This window comes from Ranitomeya imitator, chromosome 8, assembly GCF_032444005.1.
Source record: "Ranitomeya imitator isolate aRanImi1 chromosome 8, aRanImi1.pri, whole genome shotgun sequence".
Classification (NCBI taxonomy): Eukaryota; Metazoa; Chordata; class Amphibia; order Anura; family Dendrobatidae; genus Ranitomeya; species Ranitomeya imitator.
This window is the reverse complement of record NC_091289.1, coordinates 126,146,681-126,161,192: the sequence shown is the minus strand read 5'-3', so window position 1 is coordinate 126,161,192 and position 14,512 is coordinate 126,146,681. Positions and strand designations below refer to the sequence as shown.

At 40.2% G+C, this 14,512-nt stretch overlaps 1 protein-coding gene across 9 annotated transcripts in view; it reads left to right on the top strand.

Moving 5' to 3' along the window:
• Positions 1–14,512, top strand: part of LHX9 (LIM homeobox 9) — a 73,626-nt gene that overhangs the window by 49,370 nt on the left and 9,744 nt on the right. For 8 of the 9 annotated variants that reach the window (XM_069737352.1, XM_069737353.1, XM_069737349.1 and 5 more), the window contains one exon: positions 3,496–3,692. In XM_069737352.1, the coding sequence (XP_069593453.1) occupies positions 3,496–3,692 (197 nt within the window). Of the gene's footprint in view, positions 1–3,495; positions 3,693–4,571; positions 4,882–14,512 lie in introns of those variants that run through there. The other variant, XM_069737355.1, reaches the window with a different exon arrangement.

Genomic DNA, 14,512 nt, shown 5'->3' with positions numbered 1-14,512 from the left:
TAATTGTCTGCAGATCCAACCATCAGAGCAATAAATCTATATAGTGAATGTAGAACGCCCGCCAAGGCCGTGGGGCACTCGGTACCGGGTCCAGTACTTAAGGGGATGTGTCACGGCAGCGACCCGGTCCGTGGCTCTGGGCGCCCATGTAAAAGGAATATTGATTAAAGTTTATGTGCATGACGCCACCTGTGGTATTCGGTCAGTAGGGACCGATGCTGCTTAAAGGGGTCCTCTGGGGTGATGGTATGGCAGTCAGATGGTATAACTTCCCACAGGTGAAGTATGTTCCCAGGGTTCCCGATGAGTAAGTGAAGATGGTGAGAAGTGCAGTGAAGAAAGAGGACACAGGTTTGCAGTCTCTTTTCCTGGTTTACTGAAGCTTCAGGCAACCGCAGTCCAGGGCACCAGATCACAGGACAGGCAGGGTCCGGCCAGCTTGGAAGCGAATCCAGAGTCCCCTTCACCAGGTGGAGATGAAAGCCTTCCTCAAAGTGCGGCGGTGTTGTAGTCCCTTACTGCCTATGGTTTCTGATAAGCTCGTCTCAGTTCCTCTCTGTCCCCCATAAAGGTTAAAACACAACCCGTATGACAGGTGAAGCAGGCCTTTTTACAGGGTCTCTATCATGACCCAGGCCCTATAAGTATCACTGTCTCTCCTGGGTGTAAAGGCGGCCACTTAGAGTTCAGCATGGCCACGGTCTTCCGGCTACCGAAATCTGCGCCAGCCATGGAGGTAGCTAATTCACTGCTCTGCTCCGCTGGTATCACTCTCCTGTGCCTTTTCTCTCCTGCACACTTTCCACAAGCTCTTCATTCTTTCTAAGTTCTCTTTTCTCCAGGAGCTGTAGTACCTCAGACTACACGGCCTCTCCAGACCTTCTGACACTCTATGTCTGTCTCATCTCTTCCCTGTCCTCTGACAGTCTGATTAAAAAATCTCCCTTTCCCTCCAGACCAGAATGTATTTATAGGTGAGTTCACCCTAAACCAGGTTTAGAGCTCCCCCTTTTGGCCAGGAGTGTGAACGTGTTGCCTGTATGTGATTACCTGGTGAAAGATATCCTTCATCGCTTCCAAGCGTGACATCACTCTCCCCGGGAGGAAAACAATGCCACTGTGACGACCAGGACCCTGGGGCGTCACAAATGCACACGTAGAATTTTTGTTGATTTTTGTGTTTTCAGATTATTGTGTTCTTTGCCTGCTGATGTGCTTTTTTTAAAGGGGCTATCCGGACCTGCGATACAATTCTGCAGTCACTCTGTGTGACTGCAGACTTCTGAATCCTTACAGCATGCACACTGCATGCTGTCAGGATTCTCTGGTGTTGCTGGTGAGAGTGGATCGTCATATGACCATAAGTATGCTATTTGCGTACATGCGGTCACCTGCAGAAGTGCTTGGCCTCGCTCAATTCATTTGCATTGAGCAAGGCTGAACACGTCTACTCAAAAAATAGCCAGAAGTATGCAAATCGCATACTTCAGTCATATTATCATCTTGTTATGCTGGCGACACAGGAAAATCCTGACACTTTACAGTGTGCTCACTGTAAGAATTCAGAAGTCTTTAGTCCCATACAGTGACTGCAGACATTAGTCACAAGACAATTCTTTTAATATGTTTGAGCCACTTTTTGTAAAACTAATTATCTGTCTATCTATCTCATCTCATATCTATCTATCTCATATCTATCTATCTATCTATCTATCTATCTATCTATCTATCTATCTATCTATCTATCTATCTATCTATCTCATATCTATCTATCTATCTATCTATCTATCTATCTATCTATCTCATATCTATCTATCTATCTATCTATCTATCTATCTATCTATCTATCTATCTCATATCTATCTATCTCTATCTATCTCATATCTATCTCTATCTATCTCATATCTATCTATCTATCTATCTATCTATCTATCTATCTATCTATCTATCTATCTATCTATCTATCTATCTATCTATCTATCTATCTATCGTGGGTGTGGAAAGTATTCATACCCCTTTAAATTTTTCAGTCTTTGTTTCATTGCAGCCATTTGGTAAATTAAAAAAAAATCATTATTTTCACATTAATGTACACTCTGCACCCCATCTTGACTGAAAAAAAAACAAATGTAAAAATGTTTGCAAATTTAATAAAAGAAACTGAAATATCACATGGTCATAAGTATTCAGACCCTTTGCTCAGACACTCATATTTAAGTCACGTGCTGTTCATTTCCTTGTGATCCTTCTTGAGATGGTTCTACTACTTCATTGGAGTCCAGCTGTGTTTAATTAAACTGATAGGACTTGATTTGGAAAGGCACACACCTGTCTATATGAGACCTCACAGCTCACAGTGCATGTCAGACCAAATGAGAATTATGAGGTCAAAAGAACTGGACAAGGAGCTCAGAGACAGAAATGTGGCAAGGCACAGATCTGGCCAAGGTTACAACAGAATTTCTGCAGTACTCAAGGATCAAGGAGAAGAAGTTTGGGACCACCAGAAGTCTTCCTAGACTTTGCCGTCCAGCCAAACTCAGCAATCCTGGGAGAAGAGCCTTGGTGAGAGAGGTAAAGAAGAACCCCAATATCACTGTGGCTGAGATCCAGAGATGAGGTAGGGAGATGGGAGAAAGTTCCTTAAAGTCAACTATGACTGCAGCCCTCCACCAGTCAGGCCTTTATGGCAGAGTGGCCCGAAGGAAGCTTTTCCTCACTGCAAGACATATGAAAGCCCACATATAGAGTTTGGTAAAAAAAAACACATGAAGGACTCCCAGACTATGAGAAATAAGATTCTCTGGTCTGATGAGACGAAGATAGACCTTTTTGGTGATAATTCTAAGCGGTATGTGTGGAGAAAACCAGGCACTGCTCATCACCTGCCCAATACTATCCCAACAGTGAAACATGGTGGTGGTAGCATCACGTTATGGGGGTGTTTTAAAGCTGCAGCTGACATGTCCCGGCTTTGGTGCGGGCTCACCACCGGAGCCCGCATCAAAGCAGGGGATCTGACCTCGGACGTACTATACCATCCGAGGTCAGAAAGGGGTTAAGCATCTCTAGAGAGACCTGAAAATGGATGTCCACCAACGTTCACCAACCAACCTGACAGAACTGGGTGGGTGCTTCTACTCAATACTGAGCAAAGGGTCTGAATACTTATGACCATGTGATATTTCAGTTTCTTCTTTTTTAATAAATTTGCAAACATTACTACATTTCTGTTTTTTCAGTCAAGATGGGGTGCAGAGGGACATTAATGAGCAAAAAAATGAACTTTTTTTGAATTTACAAAATGGCTGCAATGAAACAAAGAGTGAAAAAATTAAAGGCGTCCGAATATGTTCCGTACCCACTCTATCTATCTATCTATCTATCTATCTATCTATCTATCTATCTATCTATCTATCTGTTTGTCTGTCTGTCTGTCTATCTATCTCTTTATAGAGATGCCCTGCACATAATACAATATTTTTTTTCCTACAGGTTGCAATGAGAATGATACAGATTTGGACAGAGACCAGTCATATCCTCCCTCCCAAAAGACAAAACGTATGCGTACCTCATTTAAACATCACCAGCTCCGTACCATGAAGTCATACTTTGCTATAAACCACAATCCAGATGCAAAGGATTTGAAGCAACTGGCTCAGAAAACAGGCTTAACCAAAAGGGTCTTACAGGTGAGCAGCGATCTTTCCTTTTGTAGAAATGTGCTGTGGTACCCCCAGTTTGTCAGAATGGCCCCTGTATGCTTTTAATTTCTGTCTTTTATTCTAACCTTTCCCTGCTGAACATGTAAAATTTAATGTTGATTTACTAAAAGTTTTAGCAAGGAAAGTACTGCATAGTAGTTAGAATTTGAGTGGGTGAGTGTTTGTTTTTAGGTACTGTAGATATAGGAGTAGATCACTCAAAAATAACGATTTGCTCTATGTGTCATTACTTTTCAATACTCCAAAAAATGAAATATTAATAACAGGCTGCCCTAGTCCAGTCCTATACAGCAGCTTTACATATTTTAGGGCAAAGCTTTTTATGTCTGTCTCACATGAATAATTGACCCATTAATATTCTAAGCCTGTGTCTCATTGCAATTTACTGGAAGATAATTTGCCCAGTAAAAGCAGGCTGATAAATTATTTCACTTTAATTACCATAATCTTTTTCAAGTTCACACAGTGCTGTTTTTCCATGCATTATGTTTAGCGAACGCCAGGACTGGACCCCAAAATAGAAGTATAAGTCATTCCTTTATAGTTTTACTCTGTTTTGGACCCAGTCCTAGTTTTGGCAAAAAAAATCCCCCCAAAAGATGCAAACTGCACTATGTGAATATGGTCATAGTCTTCATGGCCACCAAGAAGAACTGATGTAAATGCCATTAAGGCCTATTACAAGTCTGAGTGTGAATTTTGGTGATAGAGTAGTTATCCCTTTTTGTTGACCTATGTGTTGTAAAGGTGATAGTCTTTTAAGAATTAGGTAAAAAGACACCCAGTTAATTATCTGGGTAAAAAAAAAATAATCGGTAAAAGGAATGCCCTGGGATTGGTTTGCAGGTTTGGTTTCAAAACGCACGGGCGAAATTCAGAAGGAATCTTTTACGTCAGGAGAATGGGGGAGGCGATAAGGTTGAAGGTCCCTCTCTCAGCGCCCCAGCCTCAGCGGACAGTGCTGCACTTACACCAACAGGTGGCGCATCCACATTATCAGACCTCACCAGCCCCTCTATCAATGTCGGGGCCTCTGTAACCCCAAACATGGACAATCATGAGTCTGGAAGCCCTTCTCAAACTACACTCACCAATCTTTTTTAACGTGTACTAAGACTCTTCTCGTCTTCTGCTGTTTCTTTTTTTGTTGCAATACTGTGCATTTAACCCTGTAATTGGGATATATCAACCAAACGTTTTAGAAGAAGAAGAATCAACTCTACCATCACTCAGTGAATTAATCAGGACATGTGCTGTCCTTGTTGCCTGAACAATGTGTAATCTTTATGGGCCACCATGGATGGTTGTTGTGTTGGGCAGAGTAAAGAGATGTGCAGGACACAGGCAATCGGTCATATTTAATTGTGCACTATGTTGTCATTGATTTATTTCTGAGTTCTACCAACCTTACATCAGTGCTGGAACCTGGTGCAGTACTGTAGTCTTACATTGCAGGGACTGAGGACCACTTGGTACCCTCTGCGCCTATGTCTTACTCTTCTCACTGTGATTTTCACTGATACATCCCGATTTTCACTGATACATCCCCATTCCTTACATCAATGTGACTGCCTATTTAGTGATATCATTTTATTTCAAGAATGGAGCAGTCTGACCAATTAGGAAAAAAAAGCCCAGAATTTATTAAAATCATCTAGTGTTCATAAAACAAAATTCTAACTATAATTGATGTAATTTTAATATATTGCCACCAATGGAATGGCATGGCTGTCCTCTGTTCCTCTTCCTCCGGGTCTGTGTCATCCAGCAACTGCCTAACTGCAGAATCGCCATCTCATTATATTACACTGCCTTTCGACAGTCAACAGACGATGAGCAGACTCAGGAATAGGAGAAGTACTAGATGTGGTAAATAAAAGGCACTTTGGTGTACATAAAAAATGTGAAAACGTCTTTGTCAAGTATCAGTGCATGAAGCTACAGGACTTATTCCTGTTGCATCCATACCTCCAGTGTTGTGCACTGGCAGTGCACTGCTATTACGGACGTTGTGTAGATCCAAATCGTATCCACATCAATTTGCTTGTATGGATATAGTTAGCATGTGAACATTGATTTGGATGGTGATTGTGGATCCACATAATGAAGGAGAATCACTAAGATCTAATGTTTAGGGTAATAGTTGCTGAAACATATAACAGTTCTCTGGCACGTCTAAATTTTATATCAGCTGCTCTCCAATATGAGTTTCCCATCTCACCATCTCGAGAACAGGGTCTCATCTCACAATCCCGAGAGTGAAGAAGTGGCCTCACATGCAGGACTCTCTCCATACATGTGTGGTTATGAGAACATAAAGGCAAAGAAATTGGAGAGATATAATTATAACTTCACTCACTGATAGCCTAGCAAAAAAAGCTAGCTATTGAAAAACAGTTTGCATATATTTTTATGTAAGCTAAAGGGCCTTTACTAGTTATCACTTTTGGTAGTTCTGTTATAAAGAAGCCCTCCCATCACAGTTTTTTATCCTCGTAATATTTTGCAGTCATCATATTATATGGCACTGTGTACTTACAATTGTTCATTTTGCCTTTCTACCCATTTAATTCTGCTCTTTTTCATTAGTTCTATAACATCAGGTGATTAAAAACGGACTAGCTGAATCCTTCTAAACTCTATGTAGAAACAGGAAATCTCAGTTCCCTACATGAGTCATCATTAGAACTACAATTCTACATCACTGCAAAGTGCCTGGCAGGCCAGCTCCACCCTCCTATTCAACTTCTGACCCAGCTGCTCCCTCCTTGTCAAGGACTTTTGCATTGATGTCTCATGCAGTGAAAAGAGACTTATAAGTACACAGAGCTATATAACATGGTGACAGAAATATATTAAGACAATAACAACTTTGTTGAGACTGCTTTTTTAAGAAAATTCATTTTGAGTTTTATTTTATTTTTCAGTTGCAGTTTTCAGGTATGGTCTAAAATGTGTCCATTCTTATAAGTGCCTCTAACAAAATGATATTATACTTATTTCCATAACCCTGAAAAATGCCATTAAGTTCACAGAGAGCTAAGACTGACTTGTTATGACACAAAGACGACACATAAAGTGTTTCCAGTTAACCAAGCCAGTGTATTCTTCGAATGTTTAAAATGCTGTTTCAAAAAAGCTTAGAGCCGTGAGCAAATTCCAGCAAATCTTCTTTGGCATGATAATCTGCCATTCTCTTAGCAAAACAAAACCTACAGCCTCTTTCTGGTTTCTTTACAGGAACCATGGATAATTCTGCAACTGAAGTCGTAGTTAGACTGTGTACACATTAGTGTATGGTTTTCTAGTAGCATTTTTTTTTGCATGTGCTGATTGGACAGTCAATGTATAGAATAACTTCACTAGATTTGTCATATCTGTCAACGTATCCTCAGGCCTCACACACCAAGGCTATATGAAGGTAGTATGTTGCTGTGAAGAATAAGATATCCGATGGCGCACACCATGTTATTCTTTTGTAAGATTTATGCCGGAACTGGCTTGAAAATCTTCCATATACATTGATACTTTCTGGCACCAGACCAGGTGTGTGCAAACTTTTTGGTCAACACTCAAATGTCAGCAAACTGGTCACTTCTGGCGCTGTCAAGGCCCCTGGGACAACTTGACATTATATGTGCCATTGGCAGAGACGCCTAAGATGCCAGCATTTGAATGCCGGCAAAAGAGGTTCACAGACCCTGGTCCAGCTGGAATAGAAGTCCTACAAATCGCTTTTGCTCAATTTGAAATTACAAGCATACAATGGCATACTACCTTATTACAGATCCATAATGCAATTATGTAGGGCACAAGAACAGCCAACAGTTATTACACAATCTTTAGGATCAGTTTATGAACAATAAGCAAGAGACATACAGTATAATTTTAGTGATCAGTCACGAGTACGGGAAAAAAAGACATTACACAAAAGAGTTCTCCTGTGGTTTAGGCCAAATGTCCATATTGTAGTCACAGCTCTTCATATGTATCCAAATGTGGACACAAGCTTGGACTTGCTGGACTTCTCGGTGGTGGCGCATCGGTCAGACAGGTGATGGTGCCCCTTGTAACATGCATCTAAACAAGTGTTTCAGCGTGTGCCTCTCCATAGCACTCTGCAGCATTCCCCCACCACAAGCGAATAAAGACAGGAAAGCAGTCCCTTATAATCGGTGCATGTAATATTACTGCTAATAATACAGAAATATATAAAACAGAACAAGACTTTCTAGCCAGAAAATAGTAACATTAACCCGAAATTCTTCACGTGTTATATTATTCTATTGCGACAGTCATATGTTACACACGTTACACACTAGCGTAAATCTAAATAAGGTATAGAAATCTCACTGTGGTGACCATCCCAATCAACCAGAGGAGACCCCTCCACCCTTAAGGGTAAGGTCACAAGGCAATAACATACTCTGCTAATTTGATCATTAAAGGTTTCATTCCCATCTATCCAGCCATCTATAGTTTTTTCATGGAAGGAAACCGAAACAAGATTGGTTCCTATAGTTTTCTATGAGATAGTTCATTTAAGCACATTAGTTCTAGGGCTGAATCCTTAAGGACCCAAATGAAAAAACACAACATGTTGCATACATCCATCCATCCGGATCATCAGTTTTGCATAAGGATCTTCTGAAGAAGCCAGATGACAACTGATGCCTTTGCCATCAGCTGCAGCATAATAAAACTGATCCTGATGGCCCAGAAATATGGAATCTTGGCTTAAAAAGTGATCACTTAATTTTGCCGTAGAGCAGCTCCTTCATTAGCAAAACTGTGTAGCCACAAACCAATAAAAAACACAGCTGCTAATTGTGGCTTTGAATTTAGCCATGTTGTGTCCAAAACAAAGTTACTCCATGTGGTCTTAAGGTACCGTTACACTAAACGATTTACCAACGATCACGACCAGCGATACGACCTGGCCGTGATCGTTGGTAAGTTGTTGTGTGGTCGCTGGGGAGCTGTCACACAGACAGCTCTCCAGCGACCAACGATCAGGGGAACAACTTCGGCATCGTTGAAACTGTCTTCAACGATGCCGAAGTCTCCGGGTAACCAGGGTAAACATTGGGTTACTAAGTGCAGGGCCGCGCTTAGTAACCCAATATTTACCCTGGTTACCATTGTAAAAGTAAAAAAAAAAACACTACATACTCACATTCCGATGTCTGTCACGTCCCCCGGCGTCAGCTTCCCTGCACTGTGTAAGCGCCGGCCGTAAAGCAGAGCGGTGACATCACCGCTGTGCTCTGCTTTACGGCCGGCGCTGACACAGTACAGGGAAGCTGACGCCGGGGGATGTGACAGACATCGGAATGTGAGTATGTAGTGTTTTTTTTTTTTTTTTACTTTTACAATGGTAACCAGGGTAAATATCGGGTTACTAAGCGCGGCCCTGCACTTAGTAACACGATGTTTACCCTGGTTATAGGTGAGGTGAACACATCGCTAGATCGGCGTCACACACGCCGATCTAGCGATGACAGCGGGTGATCAGCGACCAAAAAAAGTCCTGATCATTCCCCACGACCAACGATCTCCCAGCAGGGGCCTGATCGTTGGTCGCTGTCACACATAAAGATATCGTTAGCGGGATCGTTGCTACGTCACAAAAAAAGTGACGTTGCAACGATATCGTTAACAAAATCGTTATGTGTGAAGGTACCTTAACCTTACCAAATGCTTACTTTACATTCTCTTTGAGCAAAACCTAGACGAACAATAGTGTGAACTTGGCTATGAACATTTTCTTGAATACTGGATAGATAAAACAACCTAACTTTTTCATAAAAGGAATACTGGACCACAGGCGCAGCATTATGATCATTTGACAAGTAAAAATAAAACCAACAAAAAACAAAAACACAAAATAATCAGTAAAACTCACTTTTATAGTTTCAGAGATTAAAACAAATGTCAGGAGCATGGCATATAATATAATTCCATTTATTGCACAGCAAAATTTACAAAAAAGTTTCAACAGCACTAATAAAATGCAGCATTTCTGCATCTGTCACAAAGGGAGCTTACATCTCTACCTCAAAGTGTTTTCTTCAGCTGAACTGATGTGAGATGTCATAGCAGATAGCAGTCGGAGCGGTTTAAAGGAAACTCCACTTTTGAACTCCACAGGTAAAATCTACATAAAATGTTACATAACTTTGCAGATACTTTGCTTTATTTATCTTGATCTTGTTTAGTTTAGCATGGTATTTTCTTCTTCATTCATGTTTAGACCTAAATCTACAGTTTTATCTTTTTGCTGTTAGCAGAAAGCTGTGGGGCGCTGATGAGAGATATTCAGCCAGGCTTGTATGCAGCCAGGACAGCTGCAGAGACAGTCCTTACAGCTCCCTATCAAGGAGCCATAGGCACATTGCCATACTATGGTGCCTCTAACCTAGAAGCAAAAACTCTAGGAAGGAATACCTCTGTAATACGGCATGTGATGGAACATGGCTCCGTTTTATTTCTTTAGATTTATATGGCAAAAATTGTCTTCATATCAAATCACATGCACACAAAGATAATACAAGTGCCATGCAGAACATCCATACCTAATGTATATTATTAATATATTTACACAAAGAGCATGTTCAAGGTCAAATGATTATTTATGTTGATCTAGGCTGTGAACTGGCTTTAGTGGCATTATTCTTTAGTAAATCAGTATATAGTACCTTAGATGTAGAGATACTTTATCCCCAAAAATATTAGGGAATTGAAAAAATAATAAGTAATCTGTGTATAATATTTTCCAGTAAAACTCAAGATCATACTTTTCTGGTGCAATATATATATATATATATATATATATATATATATATATATATATATATATATATATATATATATATATATAATATTTCTAGTTTAGAGCTTCAAACCTTCAAACCTGGATACACAACTTCTGCAATTGTCAATAAGACCTTCAGGACACAGTTCAGATACATGATGCTCCCTGTTTTTTTCTATACCATTAGAATGCTTACAGTATTTTAGTCTGTAAGGTTTTATACATGTTTAGCTGGATAAGTAAAGTAAAGTAAAGCATTCTGCATAATCTGCCTAACATGAGGGTAATACACAGGGTTTGGCTTATTGTTACACTCCCACCATTTAATATTATAATATTATCATGCTTATATGCCATGGCCCTAACATACAGTTCTTAAAATTACCTACTCTTTAGATCACATTTTCTTAAGTTTTTTTTTTTAACATCACAATTGGAATATATATATATATATCACTCTCTTGAAGTTTTCACACTGGCAACTGGGGCTATTCTATTCTCACATGTCTTTTGTACAGAAGAATCAAATGAGCATGTGCAAAGGTTATTTTGAAGAGAGGGGGAACAGAAGAAGCTGTGACATCACCTATTGTGAGTGGTGGATCCTGTGTTATCAGCTGTGTATGGGGGTGTTACCCGTCACTATAATCTTATATGTAATGACAATGATTTTTTTTTTACAAAAATTGAAATAAAAAAGGGAGGTAATATTTATATAAGAATTTTTTTTTTTTTAAGTGCCGCAACGCGTTTCAATGTCGCAGAGATGTCTTCCCCGGACCAGGAATGTATGTTAATAGTACAAAAGACAGGGTTTAAATTGACCAAAAAGGAGGGAAAATATTCCCACACTGACATCATGGAGTCTAAAGTCTTTGCATATGAAGAAATAAGATAAAGGTAAAACTTCATAATACATAATGCTGACACATGGTGGTGTGCAATATAAATGAGGAATATGATCATAAAAACATCCAATGTTAACATGAGAGCACTAAAAGAACGTCACACACTGACATCATCTTTTACATTTTAACAATGACAAAAAATGAAAAATGGCATGATGCAAAAGTTTGGGCATCATACATGGTTAGTACCTAGTAGCACCCTCTTTGGAAAGTATCACAGCTTATAAATGGTTTTTGTAGACAGAGAATCTTGTATTCTTGTTTGAGGGATTTTCATCCATTGTTCCTTGGAAAGTCCTTCCAGTTCTGTGAGATTCCTGGGTCGTCTTACATCCTCTGCTATTTTGAGGTCTAGCGACAGATTTTTAATGATGTTCAGATCAGGGGACTATGAGGACCATTGCAAAACATTCAGCTGGTGCCTTTTGAGGTAGAAAATTGTGGATTTTGATATGTTTAGGATTATTATCCATTTGTAGGAGACATCCTCTTTTCAACTTCAACTTATTTACAGATGGTGCTATGTTTGCATCAAGAATTGTTGAAATTTCATTGAATCCATTCTTCCTTCTAACTGTGAAATGTTCCTCATGCCATTGGTGTCAACGCAACCCCAAAGAATGATTGATCCACCCCATGCTTAATGGTTGACGAGATGTTTTTTCCTCTGTGCTCTTTTTTCTCCACACATACCTTTGATCATTGTGGCCAAAGAGTTCTATTTTAACCTCATTGGCTCCACAGGACTTGTTTCCAAAATGCATCATGCTTGTTTAGATGTTCTTCTGCTTATTTCTGAATTTTATGGTGAGGACGCAGGAGAGGTTTTCTTCTCATGACTCTTCCAGCAAGGCCATATGTGTGCAGTTGTCTCTGAACAGTACAACATTGTACCACAACTCCAGAGTCTGCTAAATCTTTTTGCAGAGCCTTGAGACAAGCCGGGGTTCTGATTTACCCCTCTAGTAATATGTGTCATCTTTAGCTTTAGGCCTTTTAGAGGTCATTTCATCTTCAGTACAGTAATTTTGACCAGGGGTGCCAAAACTTTTTCAGGACACTGTATGCTATGTTGTTTGGTGTTATCTATCGTGTGCTTTTTACTTGGGTCTCACTTCTCTATTTGCCTTGACCCCGACCCCATGATGTTAGTATGTGACTATTTTTTAGTGCTCTTATTTTAACATTGGATGTTTATATATTCATATTCCTCATTTATATTGCACACCACCATGTGTGAGCATTATGTATTATGTACTTTTGCCTTTATCTCATTGGTTTATGTGCACTGACTCTAGGCCCCATGATGTCAGTGGGTTACTCTTTTCCCTCCTTTTTGGTCCGTTTAAACCTTGTTGTTTGTATTATTAACATACATGCCTGGTATCAGGGACCCCGTGACTGACCTATCCAGGTCCGGACACGAGTCCCGTACAGCAGAAATGGGACAGGTAAACAGCACCTGCAGACACAGAAAGGCACGGTCGCCGGTGTGCAGGATTTGCGGCAGGTGATCACAGGAGGAGGGGCCGGGGCCAGCCGCCGGAGCTCCCCGAGTGATCAGCAGAGCTCCAAGGGTACAACTGGGAGGTGACGGGCTAGGAAGCCGACAAGCATATAATAACCGGGTACAAACGGGTGTAAGGAAACTGAGCGGGTAATACCAGAGTCAAGGTAACAATCAAAAGGGATGTCAGAAACCATGCCGGGGTCAGAAAACCAAATAATCCACAGACAGAACCTAATAGACAGGCAAGTGCGACGTGGGGGACAGGCCGGGACAAAATGGGAAGAAGAATCACAAGGCAGGCACAAGGCACAAACACACAAGTGTACAGGGGTCACTTAAGTCAGCCGAGAGCAGAAGTATAACTGACATGGAAGCAAACCTCCCGCGGCTATAAAAAGCCCTCCCCAATCCAAAGGGAGGCCAGCAGCATTAACCCCCGAGGCTCCTGCAGAATCCTACCATACGATCATGACACCTGGCCTGTGGAAGACATCTGTGCAATGTTGAAATGCATAGCCCCATTTTTAAAAATAAATTCTTATGTAGATATTACCCTTGTTTTTGTCGCACTCAGTAGCACTTTTATTGCTCCCATTTTCATCGCAATTTTGTAGCATTTTTTCTGATACATGGTGGTTCCTGGACTGGACCATCATCTGGGGAAGCTGCAGCTGATTCTTTCCATCTTTGGCTGTGGAACAGAGTCGTGCCTGATATCTGCACATCCTTCCAAGGTGAGCACACTACCATGTGCCCTTCTGTCAGCCCTCACCATAGCCAACGAATTAAGGATTTATGCACTATGGAGCTTCCAGCTTTATTAATTCATTATAGGATAAATGTAATGACAAAGAGATGTCTGAAAAGTCTACTGTAGACAACAGGAAGCATGAGGATAAAATAGTCCCAATGGTCAGTGTCAAAATGTATTTCTATTTTTTTTTAATTCAGATTGTGATATAATTTTTTTTAAATTTTTATTTAAAAGATACACATGACAAAAAAAAATTGATTTGAACAATATGATGATGAATTCACATTCAATATGATGATGAATTACTTTTAATTTACGCAATATTTTTAATGCATCAGATCAGAGCTATAGATCAGACTGAAGCATACGTAACTAAAGAGTAAGATGATTACAACTGTAGATGTCTTTGCTATGGAAAGAATCAGTGAAGTGTACGTCCTAATGTGCAAACAAACAAAAATTTAATATGAACTCATTAGTGCTATGCTATAAGATATCAGGGCACATTTAAATACAAATTCTTTGATGTCACCTCTCTCATTTCTGTTAAAGGGAATCTGTCACAAGTGTTTTGAGAGCAGTATAATGTAGGGACAGAGAGCCTGATTCTAGTGATGTGTCACTTACTGGGCTACTTGGTGCAATTTTGATACAATCCATGTTTTTTCTGCTGTAGATGTAGCCGCGGTCAGAATGCTCAGCGGCGTATAACCCCGCCCACACCATTAATTTGCAGCTTCATGTGTACACTGTGTCAGCAGGCTGCCAATCAGAAGTTGTTGTAGGGTTACACATATTAAC